This window comes from Sebastes umbrosus, chromosome 8, assembly GCF_015220745.1.
Source record: "Sebastes umbrosus isolate fSebUmb1 chromosome 8, fSebUmb1.pri, whole genome shotgun sequence".
NCBI lineage: Eukaryota > Metazoa > Chordata > Actinopteri > Perciformes > Sebastidae > Sebastes > Sebastes umbrosus.
In genome coordinates, this window is record NC_051276.1 from 22,600,402 (window position 1) to 22,624,620 (window position 24,219).

At 39.1% G+C, this 24,219-nt stretch overlaps 2 protein-coding genes across 4 annotated transcripts in view; one reads left to right on the forward strand and one right to left on the reverse strand.

The window, feature by feature from the left end:
* The window catches only part of slc20a1a (solute carrier family 20 member 1a), a 62,490-nt gene extending 38,849 nt beyond the window's left edge, over positions 1-23,641 (reverse strand). For both annotated transcript variants that reach the window (XM_037777168.1, XM_037777167.1), the window contains exons 1-2: positions 23,544-23,641; positions 22,515-22,558 (exon numbers count right to left, since the gene is read on the reverse strand). The gene's annotated coding sequence lies outside the window, so the exon portion shown is untranslated. The remainder of the gene's footprint in view (positions 1-22,514; positions 22,559-23,543) is intronic.
* unm_hu7912 (un-named hu7912) lies at positions 12,943-21,838 on the forward strand. Of its 2 annotated transcripts, XM_037777161.1 has the most exons (3): positions 12,943-13,196; positions 13,332-13,426; positions 17,241-21,838. In XM_037777161.1, the coding sequence occupies exon 3, from the start codon at positions 17,293-17,295 to the stop codon at positions 20,509-20,511; it is 3,219 nt and encodes a 1,072-aa protein (XP_037633089.1). In that variant the 5' UTR covers positions 12,943-13,196; positions 13,332-13,426; positions 17,241-17,292; the 3' UTR covers positions 20,512-21,838. The 2 variants fall into 2 exon arrangements, with proteins under 2 accessions (XP_037633089.1, XP_037633088.1); XM_037777160.1 differs by lacking the exon at positions 13,332-13,426 and having other exon boundaries at positions 12,944-13,196.
* Positions 23,642-24,219: the final 578 nt, after the last annotated feature.

Consider the following 24,219-nt stretch of genomic DNA (forward strand, 5'->3'; position numbering starts at 1 on the left):
GAATGTCGACTTTGGGATGCACCCATGCAGTAGATTTAGTACTTCCTGCAACCCCCCTCCCTCGCACTGACAACCCTTTCTTTGATCACTACTGAAAAACAGGCACTAAAAATGTCTTCCAGAAAGGAGTGCTTTCCATTCGAATGTTGACGTAGTATGGCAATACCACGCTTTTTTAGAGAAGACCCAATAGCCAAAAGTATAAATAAAGGAGTCCTGGTTCCCCTGCTGATTCTTCATGCTGCCTGTGTTTTGTGTAGCCACAGTGACCCCTTGTGCTCAATGGTGCATAAATGTTGTTCCGTAACTGGTCAAACCAAATAGATGTGTTGTACAGAGCTCGGAGTGATGCAGATTGTCACCTTTATCCCCTGCTGCTATTTGTGCTTGTTGATATTATGTGTGTCTCTAAACTTTTTATCTCATAAATTTGTGTATTTCTTTTAATTATTTTCTAAGTGCTTCATTTTTTTCTCTATGAGGCAGGACTATCTGGAGTTGTAAGTTTATGCATTAGTGATTCAGGGCTTCATTTTTAAATTTTACAGTGACTCAGTGTCAGCATGTGCCCAACGCCAAGAGAATCAGTAAGAGCAGCTTTGTGTAATTGTTACGCTGAGTGTGTAATTTATGAAAATGAGCCATCACGATTAGCACGGATGATTAACTTTGAAAAATGTCACACTGTCGCTCAGAGGCCTGTCGGCCATATTACACATACCATTTGCCACGGCACCTCCTGAGACTGACAGCAATGCAATGAAGTAGTTTTATGTATTTATGTTTTTGATATTCACAGATTTCTTTGTAAGAGTTTACATTATTTATGGTGGATGTATCTGACTGTGAATGTACATTGTTTTATTCTTGTTTTATTGTTTTCTAAATGCATCGTATAATCATTGTGAAAAGATTAAATCCTTACAAATTTGAGTGGAACCGATTGTCAGTTGATGCCTGCCAGATTTAAATGTATCATAAATGTAAGTGGAAGAATCAAAAAGCTGAGGATATTAAAGATACTACATAATGTAAATCATGGTGGATTATTGAATTAAATGTAAAAGAAATATTTGATGTTATATGCAATGTAGCTATATTATGTGAAAATGAGTATGTTATTAAAACATGCAGATGCCTAATAAAGTCTATGACCAACAATGTCTGTTTTATTTGTTATTGACTGAATATAGAACAATAACACGGTACAAGTTTTACTTTATTATGTCTGAACATTAAGCATGTCTGTCCATCCTGGAAGAGAGATTCCTCCTCCGTTAGTCTTCCTGAAGTTTCTCCCGTTTGCAACGTGAAATGTATTTTTTTTCCTTATCCAAGTTGAGGGTCAAACAATAGAGAGCGATTAGACTGTTGTCAGGCTATTAAATAGGCGTTATCAGTCGCTATAAGCCCCATAGATGTAGGTCAATAGGGGCCTATTATACCCACAAGTAGGTTTTTATCATTTATTCGCATGGTAGATCACCGAAAGAAGGTATAAAAACCTAAATAAGTTGTATTTTAGTTCCCTAAACCTAATGAAGTTGCAGATGTGTTACCTAAACCTAAATAAGTTGTATTTTAGTTCCGTAAACCTAAAGAAGTTGTAGTTTTATTCTCTAAACCTAAAGAAGTTGTAGTTTTGTTCCCTAAGCCTAAAGAAGTTGTAGTCTTGTTGCCTAAACCTTTTGTTGCCTAAACCTAAAAAAGTTGTAGTTTTGTTGTCTAAACCTAAAGAAGTTGTAGTTTTGTTGCCTAAACCTAGAGAAGATGTAGTTTTGTTCCTTAAACCTAAAGAAGTTGTAGTTTTGTTGCCTATACCTAAATAAGTATTTTTGTTTGTGTTCAAAAAGTGACGTTGCTTTTAAGTTTTGCTTTCACTTTTACAACGCAGTAGACTGGTAGGCCCCTACTGACCCACATGTATGGTGCTTATAGTGACCAATGACACCTATTTAATGGCCTGTTAACAGAAGTTGTACAGATTGTAAAACCCCCTGAGACAAAAAAAATATTAAAATAAAACTGTCTCGACCTGAAATGACATCCAGATCAAGAAATTGAAAATATCCTTTTGGCCCTGTTAAACAGGTAGGAGTTGTGCTTGATGTGCTCATTTCTTTATGTATCACTGATTGTTATAGGTAATTTTGCTATTAGTACTTTGTATGGTAAACAGCTAGTATCTCAGAAATATATCTAAGCGTGAAGTTAGGAAGGAGCCGAAAAAGTCTCTAAATCCTTTTTATAAAGCCATAAAACATGCTAAGAAATGCATGTTGCAAACTGTAAAGTGAGCACACTTTGCTCAGCTGAACAGTGTGTGAGCTGTAATAGCAGTTTTACTAATGTGACCACAAGGTGGAGTGGGCCTGCAGTCTGACTACCACAGCCTTCAATTCTGCACGAGATTAAACAGGTTATGTAATTCATTTTACACTGGTGTAATGTGCGTACCCTTTTATGTCTCTGTCTGATTGATCAGAACTATTCATTACATTACACTCATTTGGCAAATGCTTTTTGATGAAAGCAACTCACTATATGGGCATTCACATTTGATAGGAGCATGAGTAGATATCAAAACCTGGAAGTGCATCCCTCTCAAACAACCAAGTAAAAACATGTTCTGTGATATGTGATATTATGTTGGTTGGACAAGATTTTTATTGGAGTTTTGTCTTCTACTGTGTTATAAATCGCTACGAGGTCTCCTTTTCATTGTGTCTTCTGAGACGTACATTTTATTAATATGATTCTGAGTCATAATCACACAGAAAACACAAATACCAATGTGTTCATAATCCTATTAAACAAAACTAATCTGGCACGTATGAACTAACGACTCCCTGAATACTACTCATCATAGTTTAGCCTACCTATTCTTCTCAGAATAATGGCCTAATTCATAGTGTTTGAGGGAAAACACATGTATTATGTTCCAATGGACTTTCATTAGGGCTGCAAATCTGAATGCAGCAGCTGCAGTTGAGAGACAGAGTAATAGTATTATGCATCCCCCCAGTCAAAAGAATGACTGGGTTTCATTGTACAAATCAATGAGTGCATCTACAGCTGAAACAAATACATTAAAATTTAGATATTTTACTTTCCCATGCTCATCCAACTTTAAAATGACTTGCTCTGTCTTAATATTTGGCCGGTTGGTTTTATGCAGTGAGGGGTAGAGAGCTCGATTTTAATCACAAAATGGATCAATTTCTTTTCCCTTGAAAGTTTTCATTGCAGACAAAAGTGTCCGGAGTGCAAAATCCAATTTGCAGGCAGGATGTTATACGGCACGCTCGCTCACGAAAGGTCAGTGTGGTTTTAAAAGCTCTGTCTGCCTGCTTGCACTTCTTATCTAGCTGCCCAGCGGGCCATACCATTCTCTCCAGTCCTCCTCACAAATCTAGGTTTGGTTAGCGGTTCAGATGCTCATCTGATCAGGAAAGATATGAATTCATGTTGAACATGTTCTGGAAGATAATTACATTCTACTTTTTTTGACATCTAAAATTTGTGAGTCATTATCATTAACACATACCGATTCACATTTTGAGCCTACACTAGCAAAAGGAGTGACTTTGGTATCCTGAATGGGACAGGGCTGGCTTAAGGTATAGGCCATATAGGCGGTCGCTTAGGGCGCCACCTTCTGGGGGGCGCTGGTCGCCCTAAAAAAAAATTAAAAATAAATAAATTAAAAATTAAAAGAATAAATGCCAGTGGGAGCCCTTCCTCATTTTCTGCATTGAGGTTAACAAATGAACAAATAAATAAATAAATACACTTTTCCCTCCTGTAACTCTCGTTGTAGTGAAACTGACTAAATACTTTTAAGCCGACAATATCAGGAACCAATTGTTTATTCATATTTTATTACACTGCTTTGTTGAATACTCGATTCTGATTGGTCGATCACGGTGTTCTATGATCTGTAATGTCTTTTTAGCAGACCGTTGCTATGTATAACAGACCGTTGCTATGGGCGCAGTTCTGATGTTGGACTCTGGAGGATCGTTTTTGTGTCAAATTATTGATTTCTTAAGTAAGTAGCCATGTACTAAGTGGGATAATGTACAGCTAGCGAGTCATTGTTGTGAAATAAACCCCTTCAGGGCGATGCAAGACCCTGTCGGAGTTTATTTCACAACAATGATCGTCTCGCTGTACATTATCCCTTACATGATACATACAGTTATTTATGAAAATGAAAATCTTTTTCAAAAATCTTTTTGTCTTAAAACCATTGTGATGTCTGATGTGTGTTGCGGTTTACGGGGCTAAGGTTAGGGTTCTGGGGGGTTGAACCCTAGGGGTGGGGGCTCCAAATCCGAGATTTGCCTAAGGCACCAAGAGGGCTAGAGCCGGTCCTGGATAGAGGACAGAGAGATCACTATCTGGCAAACTATGGCATCCATTCACAACAAAACAACAGAGATTGTGATTTTCTCCTACAGTCACACTTGAGATGCTGTGTAGTCATTCTAATACAACTCCTATGACTCCTATGCAGGTCACAAACGAGGGATTCAAGGGTATTGCCAGCAATAGTCTTGTTCTGTTACGGGAGGGGCACTCACGACTTCTTCGCTGAGATATTTCTAGAGCTGACCCACTTAAACAGCACGGAGAAAGCTGCGAGCACAGGTGCATCTGGATGGCTGGATCAGGAGGCGTAATCACATACATTAAGTGTCAAAACTGATTTGCACATGTAATGTGATGGGTGGTAGGGCTGGGCAATATGCATGGTGGAATGTAACTAAGTGTATTTACTCAAGTACTGTACTCAAGTACAATTTTCAGGTACTTGTACTTTACTTGAGTATTTCCATTTTATGCTAATTTATACTTCTACTCTATTACATTTCAGAGGTAAATATTGTACTTTTTACCTCGCTATATTTATTTGATAACTTAAGTTACTTTGCAGATTTAGATTTCTTTTATCCTATCATGCTGAATTAAGCTATTCAGTATATAACATTTTTAAAATGAGCTCCACTTTTACCACCTGCAACATTAAAGTGATGAACACATAAATGGATCAATAATTATAATCCAATAATATAATATATATTATTCTGAAATGAGCCATTCTGCATAATGAGTACTTTCACTTTTGGTAATTTAAGTATACTTTGATGCTAATACTTTTGTACTTTTACTTAAGTAAAGTTTTGAATGCATGACTTTTACTTCTAGCAGAGTATTTGCACACTGTGGTATTACTACTTTTACTTAAGTAAAAGATCTGAGTACTTCTTCCACCACTGGCAATATGACGATATGTATTGTCAAAACGATATAAAAATCCTAAATATTTTTCTACATCATTTCTATTGCTATAAAGGCTAGGCCTATATGTATTTATTTTTCTCTATAAATCCACTAAAAACTGTTATGTTCATTTTGCAATCAAGGTCCTAAAGTGAGTAAATACTCAATACTTTTCATTAGGGATGCTCCGATCCAACTTTTTCAGTCCCGATACTGATAGCGATACCTGGGCTTTGGGTATCGGCAGATACCGAGTACCAATCTCATACCATCGTATAAATAATAAGCTGTATGCCTCACTGTGTGGAAGTGACTGGGATCATTCTTTTATGAGTAAGGCACCATCAGGCTTGACTAAAACATTGCTTTCCTAACAATGTAAAACAAAATGTAACAAATAAATATATAGATATAAATTTACTGAATTGTTATTTATTATTAAAATAATAAATTGTGTACCAGCAACTTGGTAAAAATATTCAAAATTAACAGGAATTACAATTTAATTGTAAACCATTTTAATGCAGCAACAAATTGCTCGAAATTTAAACAGGAATTAAAATTCCAGTATATAATATATATAGTATATAAACGTATTATACGTATAGTATATGGAATGAATTGATTAGATCAGCTCGTTAGTCACCGATATCCGATCCAGCTATTTGAGTCTTAAGTATTTAATTCACACAGGAGTATACAAAATAGGCTTTACCATGAGATTATTTCATATCGACAATTTACTGAATTACATGCTACATCGTAATATATATCGTTATCGAGATATGGAAGGACCTATATCATGATCGAAGATTTTGGCCATATCACCAAACCTGAATGGGTGGATGTGCAAACTACGCAGGATTTGAATGGGAACGATTCCAGGCACCAGGGTCACATTTGTTTCATTCATTTCGAATACTCGAACATAGTATGTAACCAAGTGTTCTCAATCATTCCTTTATGAGGGAAGAAGAAAAGCTAATGTCAGCCCACAATTCATTATTATTTAGAAATCAGATGGTTGTCTTTGAATGGGAAACAAGTGTCTGTTACGGCTATTATACATGGCCTACAGCCTCGCACAATTAGTGCGACTCAGTACTGCTTTGCATTGTGCTGCTGCGGGATGGAGAGTGAGAGATATCCATATTTAGAAGGCCCTCATTGATTCTTCCTAACCGAGGAACAAAAGATTTGTTTGTCCCGTGTTGAATAGCGAGGACCTTATAATGACAGCCCTGCAATATAAAACCTCCCGCTGACCTCGATCACAGTTTGAAAACTCTCTAAATGTAATATAACTGTGTCGTTACATAACAATATCACGGTGACATTGCACAAATAATTCACACCATCAAGGAGGCCTCGCGAAGAAAACAGCACCCGCCGAGAGGCCCCGTCTCTTCGTTCCAAGTGTGTTTCCCCTTTAATAAACTCGCACACATGACTGAGTGAGCCAAAATGGCAGATGATGAAGGATGAGAGAGGAGTGTGGAGTAAAGATTTAATTAAGACTCACCATGGGATGTCTTACTGTGACTCCAGAGACCGGGACAGAGGAGTTTGTGTTTGCTCAGTGCAGCTGTGAATAATATCTACACTATTCTTGCTTTGACCTACATGTACTGAGAGGAGGATGTGCCCACATGAGTCTTTATTCTCGTCTTATTTTTACCGTGAAGCTGCCGGGGGGGGGGGTGTCCTTATGGTAAACCTTATGTTAACTTTAAATTGTCAATCTCTGCTGGAGTTAATCTGGGCCAGAAGAGACATCGACTCCGCACGCTTCCCACCAAAACGTGCACATCGATACGAAGCTGCACTGCTCAATCCCTCCTGCGGCGCATTTGCAGATTGCTGGAGGTTTACAGGCAATTTTCACCTCCCTTCATCTCGTCCCCGTGACGTAGATTTTTATGGTCTCCATGGAAGGCTCCCATCAGCACTTTACTTCATTCCCCTTTGAAATCAATTCAGTCTCTTTTGCTCCTACTCAGTGTGGGTTGCCATGGATACCGCTCCCAAATGGTTTGGCTTGCACATGAATTTGTTTATGAGTGTTACTCGGAGTGAATTGGAATGTTCTTTTTGTGTGTGCAGTCAAAGCAAACAGGATTTGCTAAATAAGCATGGGAAAATTACATTTAAATGGTTATTCTATTTCATTTTATTTTAAAGGGGAACTATGCCCATTTTCAAAATTCATACATGTTATTCCTATGGTCCAAAACAGTCCGAAAAATATTTGTAAACAAGAACAACTCTCTCCCAAATCCCAAAACTTAGGTGCTAAAACTCAAACTTGTGATGTCATAGGGTATAAAGTATGGAACTGCTCCATAGACAAGATTCATGACGGCGCAGCATCAGCATTTTTTGCGTCATGCCTCATAAGCCATATCATAAAAACTATGTGGGGAGCATCTGGACGAGCCGACGCATGGCACGAGGGAGGGGGGGTGAGAACGAGGGTGCTGTTATTTATCAACACAATGTTCACGTCTTTTTTGTAAAATAATTAGTGTATAATAATAACTGTTTGTCTGAACTTTTTTTGTTTGTGAACAATTATAATTAATGTAACATTATTTAAAAGTTGTCTGGATCTGCTCTTTAGATTTATAGAATATGATTTTACAGGACAACATTTCGAGAATAATTAAATGTTCAGAAGAAGGGAGTGATATGTGTAAATAATAAAATAATCATTAAACTAGTAATAATAATGCTCCAAAATGATGTAAAATTGCATAGTTTTAAGTAAAAAACCTTCAAATTGTCTTGGGGTAGGAGCCAATATCATAACAAGTATCATGTATTCACTGTAGAAATTCAGAATGTGTCTCTTTATCCTGCTGCATAATATGTAGGAGCATCCTGACTGGGACACTGCTCCTAAAACCTGAATGGTACTCTACTATAGGCTATAAATAACACATGAAAGCACTCTAACTATTAACACTATATACAAACACACCACCTTAGCCCTGTAATGTTCCAGTTGAATATTATAGGCCTACTACAGAAGATGCATAGCCCAAGTATAATAATATAGCAATAAAATCACAGCTGGTTATGACTGACAAAGTATAACATGCTTAAAGAAATAATAAATAAAAAGGAATATGTTGCAACAGATTTGCTGATACCAGCAGATACACACATCAACATGTGAATAAGAGAGTACTGGCACTTATTGTTTTCCACTTCAAGCACTGACTACAATAGAATAAAGCTAATTTGGGTATAAAAAAAGAAATCAAACATTCTGTGAGTCTCCCAAGTTTGAGACTTACTTCTCTGGTTTCTGGCTTTGAGAGAGAGTAGCTCATGTTCACACATATGGATTGAATTTAACTAGGCCATGGGAATAACATATTGGAATTCTTAATTTAGGTGGTGTTCCCCTTTAAGTCTCAAGATGCAGAGCAACCTGTTTGGTCGAGGTTTAGAATGAAACCTTTGCAAACATTTGCCACCTTTGCAACACACAGTATCAGAGGACACTAGTAAGAGGGTCTCCTGTAACTCAAGTGCACTCTAGAAAAGCCTAAAAATCCTCTGAATATAATCTGGTCTGATCCACCAGGAATCAAAGCTACGCCAGCGTGGATTCTTCGGTTCCCTGTTGAGCCATCCAAATACTTGACTGCAGCTAAATCCTCGGAGAAACATGTGGTCCAACACTCTATATGGACCGCCACAACTGTAAATCATGGTGCAAGAAAGTTGGACGGAGAGGATTGAGTGGTTTAATTCGTTGAGGACTTAATCAGGGTTTGGAATTAAGGGAAGACTGGCTGCATCTCCCACCGAGTCTTCAGATTCACAGCTGCTGCTGCATTTCACTCTTCTCTGAGTCCACTGAATCAGAGTGTCTACATATTTTATACAAGAAGGCATGGAAAGGTCCTGTTAGATTTGAAGGAACCACCCACATTCAGACAGATGTCTATCTAAGAGGTCTAATTCTGTCTCTGTGAAATATTCACCACTGCGGGGACCATCCCAGCTTCCCTGGGGATTCCTTGTGAAAAGCTGAAATGTGTTTGCCTTAACATCGCTGCCTAATGTGTTTTCCTTGTTTCCTCTGACATATCATTACAGTCCACAATGACTAAAGCTGAGAGTTGCTTTGTATTAGCCTGCCACGCTGGCTATTTTGGGCTGGACTTTGTAGGCTAAGCAATGGGGCCTGGCTGTGTGTGTATCTCTGCATCTCTTACGTAATTCCCTCCGACGAGAACACAGAAATCAGAAAGAAAGTTTGCAGAGAGTCACTTTATCTTACACTGATTTAATTGGAGGCAGCTGGAGAACTGAAGGTTGTTTACTGTGCCAGCATGAGCGCGGACAAAGTGTAAGAACAAATGTCCAGATTCTTCCTTATGGCTCATTATGGCTGATATGTTAGAGCAGCGTGGAGGCTTGTTTGAGCCGGAGTGAAGCAGTGTTCTGCTTTAATGTTCCTGCTTTGTGGTGGTATAAGCCTGATTGATCCCTGTCAGAGGGTCCTCTAATCAACAGAGAGCCATTGATTTTCCTCTCCACAGAGCCTACAAAGGTGCCTAAGACACCTGCTAGCAGCCAGCTGACAGACACTTATGCCTGCTAACCAACAGCTGACACAAACCGATGCCAATGCGCTGTGTTGGAGAGGGTGAGTCACACATGCTCGGATAGATCCCACTCTCGGGGATGCTGGATGCCACACAATGTGAGATCCACTGTACTGTCATTCTGAATCATATCTTATACACGTGGTGTGTCACAGATGGAGTTAGCTATGGTGTTTTGTAACCACGATTGCAGGCAGGAAAAGTATAGATAATAGAAAAAAACCTGGTGATCATCCACTGTGTGCAAGCAGTGTCTTTCTTGCAACAAAATGAGCTCTGTCAAAGCTAAGTATCATTGCGATCTTCAGCCCCATCAGCACAGTTTGTCTGTAGTGATTTCTATCTGCTGTGAGAGTGCTTCAGTAAGCAGTTTTTCCAGCGGCGGTCACATGCTCCCGGCTGGGGCTTGCAGCCAGCTGTCCCCATCATCAATTCAGACAATGCAGGAGGCTGTGGCGAGGTGAGATTCTGGGGCAGATGTGTGTGGCACAGGACAAAGCTAGGGAAGGCACAACGGAACTGATCTCTAATCTTGCAAGATTGCAAACAGCAAAGGCGCTGTGTTGTATAAAGGAAGATTTCCATGGAGTAAAAGAGTGTTTTTTCAAAGGAGCAACTCTTGGCCACACAAGTCAACAGGCCATCACACTAGAGCAACAGTTTGATGCTTTTTTTTGTCATACCAACACATTCTCATCCCAACTCGTCACATACTGCCGCTTTGTCACACCCCTTGGTGTTATTTTTGGCATCAAAACCACTTGTTACCCTTGGGCGCCACTGCAGGATAAGGCTACAAAACCACTATAGTTATGATTAGAAAAGAACTACGTAGTTGGGCTTAAGACTACTACTTTTGCACAGTGAAAATGACAATGAACGTTGTGAACACGGGACATGTAACGAACAGCGGTCTCCTGGATGAAAGTCTTGTGTTTGTTGGGCTATTCTTACCATAATAACACGACTTTAGGAGCAACGGAAGTCAGACAGTGGCTCACGTTACCACAGTTTACAAGCGTGTTTGAGAACTACGGTAGCCTTCAGGTATTGTAAAAATGCAAAAGGCTCTCTCAAGAGCCAGTGTTTGGTTTGTCCGTTCTGGGCTACTGTAGAAACATGGCGGACTCTGTGAAGAGCAAAGAGTATAGAAGCAAAGAGATAAAACTCCAGTGTTTTTTTGACAACAGCCGCTGCTGCCATTAAATATTTATAATATTTTATTGTTCAACACAGGCCATTTAGGAAGAATATGACAATAGAATAGAAATAATTTAGTTTTACTTTTGTACAGCACTTTTTAGGCAGAGGTTTTACTGGCGTCCAGTAGTCGCTTTCAGGCCAAAATAGCGGAAGAGCAGCAGTGCTGCTGCTGGGCGCTGATGTTGCAATGGAACGAACAATTGGCTTTCACTTCTTGGCTATATACGTTCTATGTAGATAAGAAGGGCTAATTATAAGCTAATGACAACACAATTCTTAGTTTCAGGTGACTATACACTAATGAAAACATGGTTATGAATATTATATTCCATTTCTGCTAATAGATGCCCCAAAAATGTTACACACTGTTCCTTTAATCAAATAATCAAGAAAATAAGTGATGTAGGGTGACCAGATCCCAACAAACCAAATGTGGGACAAAGAGTATATTTGTGTGGGACAATGTGGGACACGTTACCAAGGCTGAGAGCTCGTCTTCAATTTTGATATAATGTCTATCTAACTTAAATAACATTTCTATTCTGCCCCTTATCTTGTAACATCTCTATGCTTTGCCCGAAAGCAACCATAGATCGGCACATCTCCTTCTCCTCGTTTTTTGTGAGACTCACATGAACTGTGTCGCTTCATGTCGTATTACTCCGTGTGAAATTGAAAAATAACTGTCAAATTTCACAAAAAACTCTGAGAATCACCTTCCACCGGCTTATAAAAACGTATAAGTAGTTTCACAGTCTTTGTTGTAGCTGCTCTTCCTTTCCTTTGTGGTAGTTTCCATCATATTCTGCCTAAATCTGCATAGCTCGTGACTTTGCAGTGACTCGCAATTTTCCCTGTTGGGCATAGACGGTGAAAGGTTAACCTGCACTTGACCCACTAGTGCACAGTTTGACAGCAAACACAGCCCCGTGATGACAGCCTCCCCTGCTTTCTTCACAGCCATTGGATAAAAGCCAGATTTAAAAAAAAAAAAAAAAGCTTCTGTCCTGCAGTGCAGTTTGACTTTTGAAAACTAGAGCCAATGAAAATGTGGGACACTGTCTCAATATGTGGGACGTGGGATAGAAATGCTGCGCAGTCCCTCATAAAGTGGGACACCTAGTCACCTATAAAGTGAAGGTGGTTAATGGATAATCAGAATCAGAATCGTTTTTATTGCCAGGGGTGTAAGAGGTATATACTAGGAATTTGCTTTGGTTTTGTTGGTGCAGGTAAGCAGTATAATAACAAAAGAATAGATAAAGACGTTAGAATAAAATAAGAATTAAAAAATTTAAATTCTACCAATATACAATATACAAAATAAGCTATAAACAAAATAAACCTGATATAAACAGATAGTGAAACCATATAAGGCTGCAAATAATGCAGCCTTATATGACACATCTACTTCCATCACAAGAAAATAGGCTACAAAAATCACAGTTTACTGGCACAAGACTGTATTTTTTCACCACCATGTATAACGCAACAGTGTGGGAGGAGGTTGCACTAGAAAGGACCAGTCAAAGTGTAGGAGAGGCCCAATTTTGCAGGCTTTTTTAAGTCTGTCTGCAAACTTTCTAAAAATGTAAATGCCAGGATGGCTTTGCCTCATGATGATTACACTTTTACACTGCAGGAAGAGCAAACAAACAAGCAGCAGTTCCGGCAGTTCAGGCATGCTGTCCTCAGGGCTCCATGTACTAAGATGAACGGAGAGAGACCGCATTGCTGCTCCGAGACTGATCACCCACCAACACCCCCAACCCATCCCTCCTCCTCCTCATAAAAGCACGCACAACCACGCCTCCAGAGGCACGCACACAAGCGCAGACACACCTCCTCCTTTACCCCCTCCATCACACACACGCACACAAACACACGCACAAATCCGAGTGTGAGCAGCAGCATCGCTGGGTGAAGTGGACAACATGTAAAAGGCAGCATGAAGGACGAGGGCTCGTTCTCCTGGAGGCGCACAGCAGCAGCAGGCAGCAGCAGGAGCGGTAGTGGTGTCGCTGTCGGAGAGCAGGCTGCAGCTTCACCATGTCCACCGCATCACATCTCCTCACTGGCGATACGGTAAGTAAAAAGGCCCCCTCGATGTCTCGCAGAAATCTGTCATTTCCAAACTTAGTCGAACTCATCATCAGCTGGTTTGAACCCACTACTTCTGTCTCTCTTTCCCCCGCATATGATGTCATTTGATGCTCAAAGGCATTAGGTCAGGCACCACTAAAGGATGGAGGGCCGATCGTGCCGCAGCACCAAAATAAAAGGGGGTGTCGAAGTGCGTGCAGAGCAAGTATTTGGTAATGCTTCAAGGCTGAATGCGCCTCGATTTTGGCCCCATGTGGAGGCTTCAAGCGAATACACACTGTTAAGAATTTCCCAGTAAAATAACAGTAAAGAACTGGCAGCAGGGTTGCCTTTATGTTCCTGTAAAATTAACATTATTATACAGTAGCTGGAATTTACAGCTTTGTACTGTTAATGAAAAATACTGTTTTTTTTTTTTTTTTTAGTAATTTCACAGTATTTTACAGTTAATTTACTGTTTAAAGATACATTATATAGCTGTTTTTCACCTTCCTTTTACATTATCTTACTGATTTGTTTTAATGCACTATTTATTTTTTACATACATTTTAATAAACATTATTTTTTGCCTAGATGAATAGACTTAGCAGGTTACAGACATAGGAATAGTCACACTAAATACAATTAAAGGCACTTGTTAGGAAAAAGGCTATAATAGACTTGTTGACACTTTTCCCAAAATGTCTGTCTCTAGCTGGCTACAAGCACAGAATGCAAACCATAACAACATGTGAGTGAAGAACAGAGCTAATTCACTGATTTTACAATCATGTACAATGTACAAGCCTCGCATGAGCAGATCAGGTCCCAGAATTCAAGAAATACTGCATGAAACTGTTACTGATGATACTTTAGACAGTTGATCAGCAGTAAAGTGTTGTTTTTTAAGAATGCATTATAGTTCAGTTAAAAAACGGCCTATGAGCGTAATTTAACAGGTTTTTCTTTTGTATTAACAGTAAAGCACTGTTTTTAGCAATAACAGGTTAATACTGTTGAAATCCTGCTGTAAATTAACAGCAATTGTTTACAGTGTACGCATCACATTTGTTATTGTCTGGGAAAAGCCTTGCAAAATGGCAGACTATATGTACAAGTTTTTAGCTTTAGTTTTTGTTTATAGCTTATTTTGTATTTGTATATTGGTAGAAATTAAATTTTTTTATTCCAGCGTTTTGAATCTATTCTTTTGTTATTATACTGTTTGACTTGCACCAACAAAACCAAAGCAAATTCCTATAGTGTATACCTCTTACACCTGGCAATAAACACGATTCTGATTCTGATTTAGTTACAAACTGAAATGAGCCCCAATTAAACTAGTAAAAACACAACATCATGCAACAAAAAATATAGCACAGTCTCTAAGGTATTATCATTGGTGCATCCTTTAGATAAGGTCAATATAAAGTCACACTCACAGTATTTATGGATTTTTTGCACCAAACAGACAATATTAAAGCAATTCATATTGAGTGAAACTGTGCCCTTCGGTGTGCAACTCCAGGAGTGCTTCATGGTTCCTTTTGCTGTGTGCTGTAGCCATGGAGACAGTATGTGGCATGTGGTTTTATACTTGTGCAAGAAAGTGTAGTCCCTCTCTATTGAAGAGCAGCCTTTTAGACCATGAGGATGAGGATGAGTAGAGGGAGGAATGCATGCATTTAGTTAGCCTAACCTTCTTGTCTTGTGCTCTAATTTTAAAAACAAATGTGCTTCACGTTAACACTTAACTTCAGAAAAAAGCCTAATATTTCCACAGGGACTTTAAAGTTTGTCTGTGATGGTCAGTAGTGATGTCGTCAGTGACCTATTGTAGACCTACATTATTAATTATGATATTTGATTAATCTCTTGTGGCATTTATATACTGAAGCATCCCTATTGGGAGTTGTACAGCAGCTATTTCCACAGCATCCTAAACCCATTCATATCTTCTTTAACTATTACAACGTGATGGGGAGCAATTGTTCACATCCACTAAAGTATTAAAGCTGGGTAGCAGTTTGAGACATAGACTGAATGTTCATCCTTCACATCTTGCACCTTATTATGTCTATTTTTTTTATGCTTTGTAATAAAATGAAGTCTCATCAAGGCCCTGCATTTTGCTGACACGTCACCTCATTCATTCAAACCTAGAAGAATAAGAAGATGATGGATTTAAGGAACTTTTTTTTTTTACCCCATCTAGTGGCATATAGTTTAACTTCCATCTCATCATCATATTCTTCACTGATGGGATATTAATAATGAATTCATTCCTGCTATATTGGCACAAGTGACACAGAAGTAGTCCCTGATATTATTCATGCAGTGTTATAATGACATTCAGCCATCATATTGGACATTAGTGGCGGTTAGACCCAACGGTGATAGAACCGCTGGTAATAGCACAGTATGTAACCTGTATTTATAAGAACAGCAGACTTTTGGGATTATACTTTTTACAGGATTTGTAAAGATGGGGAAATTTGCTCTTCAACTACGATGCAGTTCCTTACTACATTGTTATACTATTGTTGGATGTAGCAAGTCAAATTGAGACCTTGAACTACTCGTGCAGCTGAAACACTAGCACTATCACATGAATACAAACATATTTACTACTACTTCATGTAATTGGACAAAATTCGTAATAAATATAAGCAAAAAAGCTGATAATGTATGTAAAATTTATTAAATTTAGGTGATCCATCTTGCCAAAAACTAATCTGTGATCTGGTATTAATTTGCAATGTTTTGACTCCCATTCATGCAAATCTAGAAACAGTCTTTTAAAATTAAATACATCATCCTTGTATGCAACTGTAGCTGCTGTGTTTATTTCTATTCAGAGCAGCAAAATACACACACAGCAGGTATCTTTTAATATGTCCTTGAAAGAAAGAATTATAAGGTACCAAACAAAGCAATGAATACCAGTGTTGGTTTGTCTGTCGCGGTTGGTCATGTGTGAAAGGACGTGATATTTAGGTATGTTGTGGAGACATGACAGGGGGATGGCTGGTCAGTCCTCTCTCCTCACGATGAACAGATGGTAACTCAGGGTTAGCTCGTGGGTGGGTGCCAACAAGGAAGCCCATGTGTGTGTGACACATAAATCCATTGTTGAAACGGAATTGTTTTGACCATTAAAATATTCAAAGGCCTTAAAAGATACTCTGGATGTTCAAGCTGAGATTGATAACAGTTGTCTGTATGTTATTTATTTATAAGATGTGAATAATTCAAACAGTGGAAAACGGAAATGCTTTGTTGCAATGCATTTCTTTTAATTTTAAAAACAATGATACTAAAACTCAACTAACTTTTTATTGTAATATTGTTTTGTCTCTAATATGTACTGTAATTGGTTATAGGTTACAGGATCTAATGGTAAACCAAGACGTGCTGCAGTTATGCAATAAAATTATTATAAATTTGTTATAGTTTAAAATAACTAATATTATTGTCTTCAACCGTGTTTATTGATTAATCTTTTGAAAAAGTTTTTACGTAAAATGAAAAATAAATACTTTTTACCAGCAATTTGGCAAGTTATGTTTTGCATTTCCTTTTAATAAAGATACCTTCTAGTTAGCAGTACAAGATAATGTGAATAGCTTGTTTTAGCATACATTGTCTCCAGTAAGTCTAATTAAAGGTCGTGTCTCATCAGTTTTTGTGGTTTGATTGCATACATACTGCCCCCTCAAATAACCTAAAAAAATTTCAATATAATGAATGGTTGTCACGTTGCTCAGATTTAATGTTATGTTGTGGCTGTCTGCACGAAATTAACTTGGTTAGTAAATGAACAACTACATGTGTTAAATTTATACACAATCATCATTACAGGCGTCTGTGGTCAGGTTGTTGTTGTACAGATTCAAAAAAATTATTTAAAATGTATTCGGGGATTTGGTTCACAGACTAATCAAACGTAAACTGAACTTACTATTGCTGTAAACAATTTACTGGCATTTACAGCATTTAAATTGCATTGAAGTGCATTTGTTTTCTTCTCTCTCTTCCTTTCCCCAGGCTGTGTTGATCTTGAAACACACTGAATGGAGAGCGTTGAGGTCCCTTTAAGATGACACGAACGCATCCTCCTGATATACTGGCATCGACTCTATATCGGGACTTTACTCTAAATCCCATCACTGACCGCTCCTTTTCTCTCCACTCCTCCCGACAGTGCGACTCAAAAATGATCGACAAACCAGAAATCATCAACAAAAGACACTGTCGCAGCTTTGACTTCATTGAGTCACTGGATGACCCGCAGTCCCTCTCTTCCTCAATGGAGTACCCTTACAAGAGGGCAGAGCATCAGACATTAAGCAAAGATCTAATGTGGAATGGACTCGATCAACCGGGGCACCTTCGTTTTTCGTCTCCCGATCTGTTCAACACCAGGCAGTTCCAGCAGCATACCAGCACCCAGGACAAACCCAGTCATCTTACATGGTCAGACTCTAAAAAGAGAACAAGATCTAGAAGCGCTCCAAGAATTAAGTCCACCCTCACTCCTGTGCCCATCTCAGTGTCTCCTCCAGGAGCCAGGAAGGGGAGGGATGTGCCGCAGGCTGCGACGGATACCTTGAGGACTTCTGAAACACATCGAGAACCCTACCCCTCAAACAGAGCATTTTTGAATGAGGTGCATCCTATCAAACTGCAGCATCAGCCTCCCCTCTATGTCTCAGACTGTTTTGAGGAGGATAAACCAGACAAACCAGCCATAACCCCTCACGTCAGGTGCCGTGTGGACATTAAGCCAGATGCTGCTGTACTGCAGCACACATCTAGGCAGGCTCCCAATGTACGGACTGATCATCTTTGGCAGAGATACTCCCAAGCCAGTAGCAGTAGAGGTTTGTATGTACCTCGACAGATTGTCTCCTCACCAACGCCCACTCCAAGCGAATGCTACAGTGGAGATTTTAGACAAGGATACCACTATACCACCAGCATGTCTCCCATCTCATACCAGCACCTAGACATGCACAGAATGCCATCACCAACAGCACCATATCTGAGTCAAGAACAAAGAGCGTACTCAAATCCTAACATACCAACCAAGTTTTTCTACACAGAGGACCCTGTTCGGTATCCAGTCCATCCCTATTCTAGAGCATACTTTCAGGATGACCGGTCCAGCCTAACCAGCCATGGTAGTACAATGACTAGTCAGTATGATCCAAGGACTCGATGGGTGCACACCCTTCCTGTCAGGTCGTATTATACAGAAAACCTTCCCAACAGAGAGCCAGCACACTCCGTATATAGTAGGCCTTACTCTACCAGTGAGGCAGGATCATACTTTTCTCAAACTCCACTGTCTAGACCTTACTATGGAGAGGACAGCCGGTTCAATCCATACCATATGAGTAACTCAAGGTTGTTTTATTCCAAACCAGGCTCCCCTGAGGAGCAGTACTTTCCACCAAGGCCATACCATACGGAGGGCCGTCGTCGCCCTCGAATGTCGCAGGCCTTTTCAGATGACTGGTATCGCTCAAGTATATCTGGTTATTCTAACCAGTCCTCTCACCTGCACACACCACCAAGAGTAAGGCAAGACACCAGTATACCCCCGTGGTTTACTAACAGCTGCTCGGAGACAAGTAGACTAGGAGCAGAGGTCAGAAACCACTCCAAGTCTTGGGACAATATTCTGTATCCACGGCACGACAGAGAGCAATCAGTGCCTCGCGGACGAAGCTACGAGAACCTGTTCCACCAAGCGAAGCAAGCGGCGTCCTCTGATATTACATCTCAACCTGTCATACTTAACCTCTCGAGTTCACCAAGACGCTACGCCGCCCTTTCGCTCTCTGAAAGCTCGTTGGAGAAGGGCTCAAGCAATCCGTGGAGGAATACCAAGAGCGGGCACTGGTTTGTAACTCCTGAGATCACAATAACAGATAATGACATTTGCGCAGGCAACAGCAAGCGGCGTGATGTGCACACCGTCAGCTGGGATATGTTGGACGGTGAAAAGACGCCATCTCCGAGAGTAATGCATCAGAAGCAGCCACAAAGTACATCGGTCGACATAACCAAAGAGAGGAAACACAACAACTTCTCCCTCCAGCAGAGTCTAGAGCAACTGGACGAACTCTTGGCTGATTTGGTTGTTGATTACAAACCGCCAACTGGCAGAAAGTCAAGTGAAGGCCTTTTAGACCAACTGAAACAACTGATTACTGAAGATGATGACAAAGACAGAGGATCTTCTGGACTTGAAAACTTAGGATGTCTGAACACACAGCTCCCGTCCTCTAAATCCAGTCCTGACACAATCAAAGACCCTGATAGTGGGTTTGATGCTTTACATAGGAGCACAGAAGAATGTTCTCCAGACCACAGCACAGACGAAGACGACACCATGGTGTGCGCTAACAAGAAGTGCAACCGGATTGAGAGTATGTTCAACGCCTGCTTGTACTTCAAATCATGTCACAGTTGCTACACCTTTTACTGCTCACGAAACTGTCGCAGGGACGACTGGGAGATCCACAAAGAGACCTGTCTTTACGGCCGTGTGAACAGCGTGTGTCGACACAGTCTTAAGTTCTGCAGAGAGAATTCAGAGATCCACAAAGCATTCTCCCGCGTTGCTAAAGCTGGTTATCTCTCCAGAGGGAGAGGTGTTCTCTTTCTGGGTTTCGCTAATCCGGAGACAGCTGACAACTTCCTCCAAGTTGGGCTGGAGAGCCTCCTCATGTCTCCCACATACCTGTCTCTCAGAGAGCTGGACGGCTTCAAGGACAACCTAGGCGAATACTGCAAGGAGCTGCAGCAGGCAGGCAACGACTACGACCCCAATGAATGTTTCCTTCTGAATGTATCAGTAGCTGTTGGTGAACTAGTGCCTAACAGACCTTCCCCGAGGGTCCAAGCGCCAACAGTTCGAAAATATGCAAAGGTGTCTTTGGCCTCCTCAAGCCCTGACAAAAAGGTACTCAGGAAGGATAGTGAAATGGAAACTCTCATCCTCACCCCGCCTCCAGGCACACCGGACATTGACAAGGAGGGGGAGGAGGGAAGGAAAGCCAGAGAGGTGTGCTTTGTCAATATCCAGCGTGAGCTCAGGACCAGGGGAGTCTTCCTACGTCACGAGTACCCCAAAATCTATAATCAGCTGTGTGAGTTCGTGGAGAGCAACAAAGGGTTCACTCCGACTACGATTTACCCGATAGATAAGAGAACAGGGAAACAGTTTATGTGCATGATCATGGCTGCGTCCGAGCCAAGGACACTGGACTGGGTGGGTACCCCTCATCTCTTGGATGATATTATATAGTACAGCACTAATGATAATGATGTCAGTTACACTAAATGTACATACTGTAAATACATGGTGTGCTTTAGCAAATTGATATGGAAATATGTGTATATACTGTATGTGACCAATCTCTCTTTCTGTCTCTCTCTTTCTCTTATTTCTCTCTGTCGCCACACACACACGCACACACACACTTTTAAAGGTTGCCCTATGTTGTTTTTGGCTTGTTTTGATCCTGTTGCACTCAGAAGAGTTAATAGCCTGCATGTAGACTAGGCACAAGTTATCCAGGTGTTTAAGATGTGAACATGTATGGTCTGTGCAGTTTCTGCAGACAGTGTATGAAGCACACAATATTTATGAAGTCTGATTGCCACCCCATAATTGTAGGCAGCACAGCCAGGTCTCATATTGTAACATTCATCCATTATTGATTTCTCCAACAAATGTCATATCAGAAATTTATATTATACCTTGTTACAGTGGTTGTAATATTACAACTGATTATTAGTACTTAAGTATTATTTCCTAAGTATACTGTAGTTGTGTGGGTACTTTTTTATTATTGCCATATTAATTATTGTTTGATAGACAAAGAAGTACAATCAAACCACCTATTTGTTTCCCATTTGTTTCCAACTCATTTCATCTCGTGATAAGACTTGATGTCATTCTCGTATTTTAACTTGCTTTTTTTGAAAGTGGCCTTCAGTCGAGAAAAAAAAAAGCATTTGACACGAAGCAATGTATAGGTTTAGCTATTTCTAAAGGCTTGACAGCTCTTGACTTAGGTTGTTTGAACTACCATTGTAAATGAATAATTATTTTGCTCAAAGCATGCTATTTATATTCAGGTATTTTAATATGGATATTGCTTATAATTAAATTTATTATGTTAATGAGATACCATTTGATGCTTAGAAATGTAAGAGGTATATATATTGAATATTAGATCATTTGACCATCATGACCATGAGACCTTATTGTAACTAATACCACAGTATGTTCTTAAACAATATGCAATAAAAGAGCAACCTTAATATCTATATTGTAAAATCCTATTTTATTATTAATATTGAATAATCCCCTGGAGCCAAGAGCTGCAAAGACTTTGTTTGCACTAAAACATACATTATGAAATAAGAATGTTCCTAACACAGCTGCAGCACTGAACCCAGATGTGATGATATGCCTGCTTCCATTGCCATTGTTGACTAATCTAAGGTTGCTCTTTTACTTGATTATATATATATATATATATCTTTGTGCAAGACCTTCCTCAACTTTCTATTTTGTGATGTTTATAACCCATATATAAATATATAATAAATGGAATTTAACGAGTGACCTTGTGGATTTGCATTTCTCTTCCAGAGTACTCTTATAAGGCATTTACAAGGTAAAATAAGACAGTTCCCATCAATAGGATTGATATACACATTGATCAACATGTTCGAAGACATCAACTGCCTGTCCCTTTCGCTCTTCAGCTAGGGTGATTAAGATTTCATACATTGTTTTATGACACATATGAATGACAAGAAACATGAGACAAATCAACCCACTCCATTAACAATGTAGAAATGGATTATGTACATTGCATAAGAATTAAGAATAACTATTTATTTAGATTTATATTAAGTGCAAAAACTATAACATAACACAAAATACCAATAGGTTGAAATTTTTCAAATTGTATATTGACATATACATATGTCATATTGACACTGACAGACTGCCTATACATAGGCAGTCTGTCAGTGTCAATACAAGAGTTTATGAAATGAAAAAATGTAAATATTTTGTTAGGGCTACTATGTATAATGCCTGCATCATCTTTTACAGTACATACAGATGTAAGACTTACAGTTCCTCTATATCTTGTTTCATTGACCATTCTGTTGAGGAACTGGTTTGAGTTTCAAATTGGCTGATGCCTCATCCTTTCTTCTTCTTTTTTTTTACTATAAATGTGCTACAACATGTCTGATTTGTGTTACTGTAACAGGTTGCTTACTTACTTATTTTCCTGAAATGTCTTTCTTCTTTGTTGTTAGACCACCACCTAGTGGAAGAAGACAGATATTACACTCCCTTCAAAATCTCAAAATGGAAAATGTGATGGCTTTTTCTTTTGCCTGTGTTATTATTGTACTACATTGTAATATTACAGTGCTGTCAGGGGATGAAGTTCAGGTAAATGTCCTGCTTTAGTGGCCTTTTGGATTTGGATACTAAGAAAGCGCACCTCAGTCAAAGTGTCAGGGGTCAAGAGTCAAATCCATTCAATTATGGAAAAGCCTGTTGACTGGCGTTTGTATATTCTCATTACCTGCAAATGTATAATTAATGTAACTTACCGGTAAACTATAAATTCATGTCAGTCAGTTGCATTCAAATGCATTAATAATATGTATGCATATAGTGAAGCATTAATGGATAGGTTCACAATGTTCAAGTCTGTTTCAAAACAAGGTTCCCACATGAACATATACATCAATGTTAATCTGAAGCTAATATGAGGTTTCAGCAGACTGAGTTTATTAATTTAAGTGGATTTATTCCAAAGTTACAGTCTGTTTAGTTTAAAATTCCCTCTCAGTGTATCTCCAGACAGCCGGGGTGGAGCAGCCACTTTAAAAGCGTGAGTGTTCCAAGGTGAGATGTGAGCACTTCAACACCCCCCACCCCACCTTATGAAAATAAGGTGTTGAATAACACGCTAAAATGTCCTCATCATTAACTATAAGATAAGGACAAAACTTAAAACAAATTGAATTTGACTGCAATATTAACGTCGTACCCTTTCATTGAGGTTGATGCTGATGTGATTGCCTATCCAAGACAAGCAGCAGTTTTTAAACAAGTTTTTAAGCTCACACAAACAGCTTTAAATTACATAAATGAACATAGACAGTACATAGCATTAATGCAAGAACAAAATGAATGTACTAATATAAAATGGAATGATTGGTATCATAGACTGCAAGCTTCCTTTCTGTTTCTTTCCAAAGCAAAGAGCACGCCCATGTTACTATAACTCCACTTACATGACTACTTGTCTTGAAAAAGGAGTCCATCGGCTTCTGCCTTTTCCTCTTCATTTTCCTCTTCATTTTCCTCGTACCTTCGTAACAAAAAGAACAATGAAAACATTAACAATGTAAAACTCATTATATGTTGCTAGCAAACTATCGCTTACACTAGCACATACTATCATGTAGCCAACATTGGTCTGCTAATATAGCTATATAATATCAGCTACAGTGGTGGACTGTATCTAACGTTAGATTACTCTACTTAAGCACAAATTTGAGGTATTTGTACTTTGTTTAAGTATTTTTATGCAACTTTATACTTCTACTACACTACATTGAAGTGGTAAATATTGTACTTTCTACTCCTGACAGCTTTAGTTACTTTACAGATTACAGTTTTTCATCCCTTTCCTGTCCAGTGAAAACCTTGTTGAGAAATGTCTCCTCCTTTAATTAAATAAACTATTTAAAACCGTCTTAGATCGACTGAAAAATGCACTGTAACAAAGATGAAAAAAGGCTGTTTTTCTGATGAAAAGTTGACTTGATGGTTTCTGATGACAAATTTAACTCTGATAGAATATGATGCATTGCTGTAGGTTAAACTACCCAACAGTATATAAAGTAGTTAAAATTAGCCCGACCTTAGACATCTACAGCAGTAAAATGCAACACACACATTAATGCA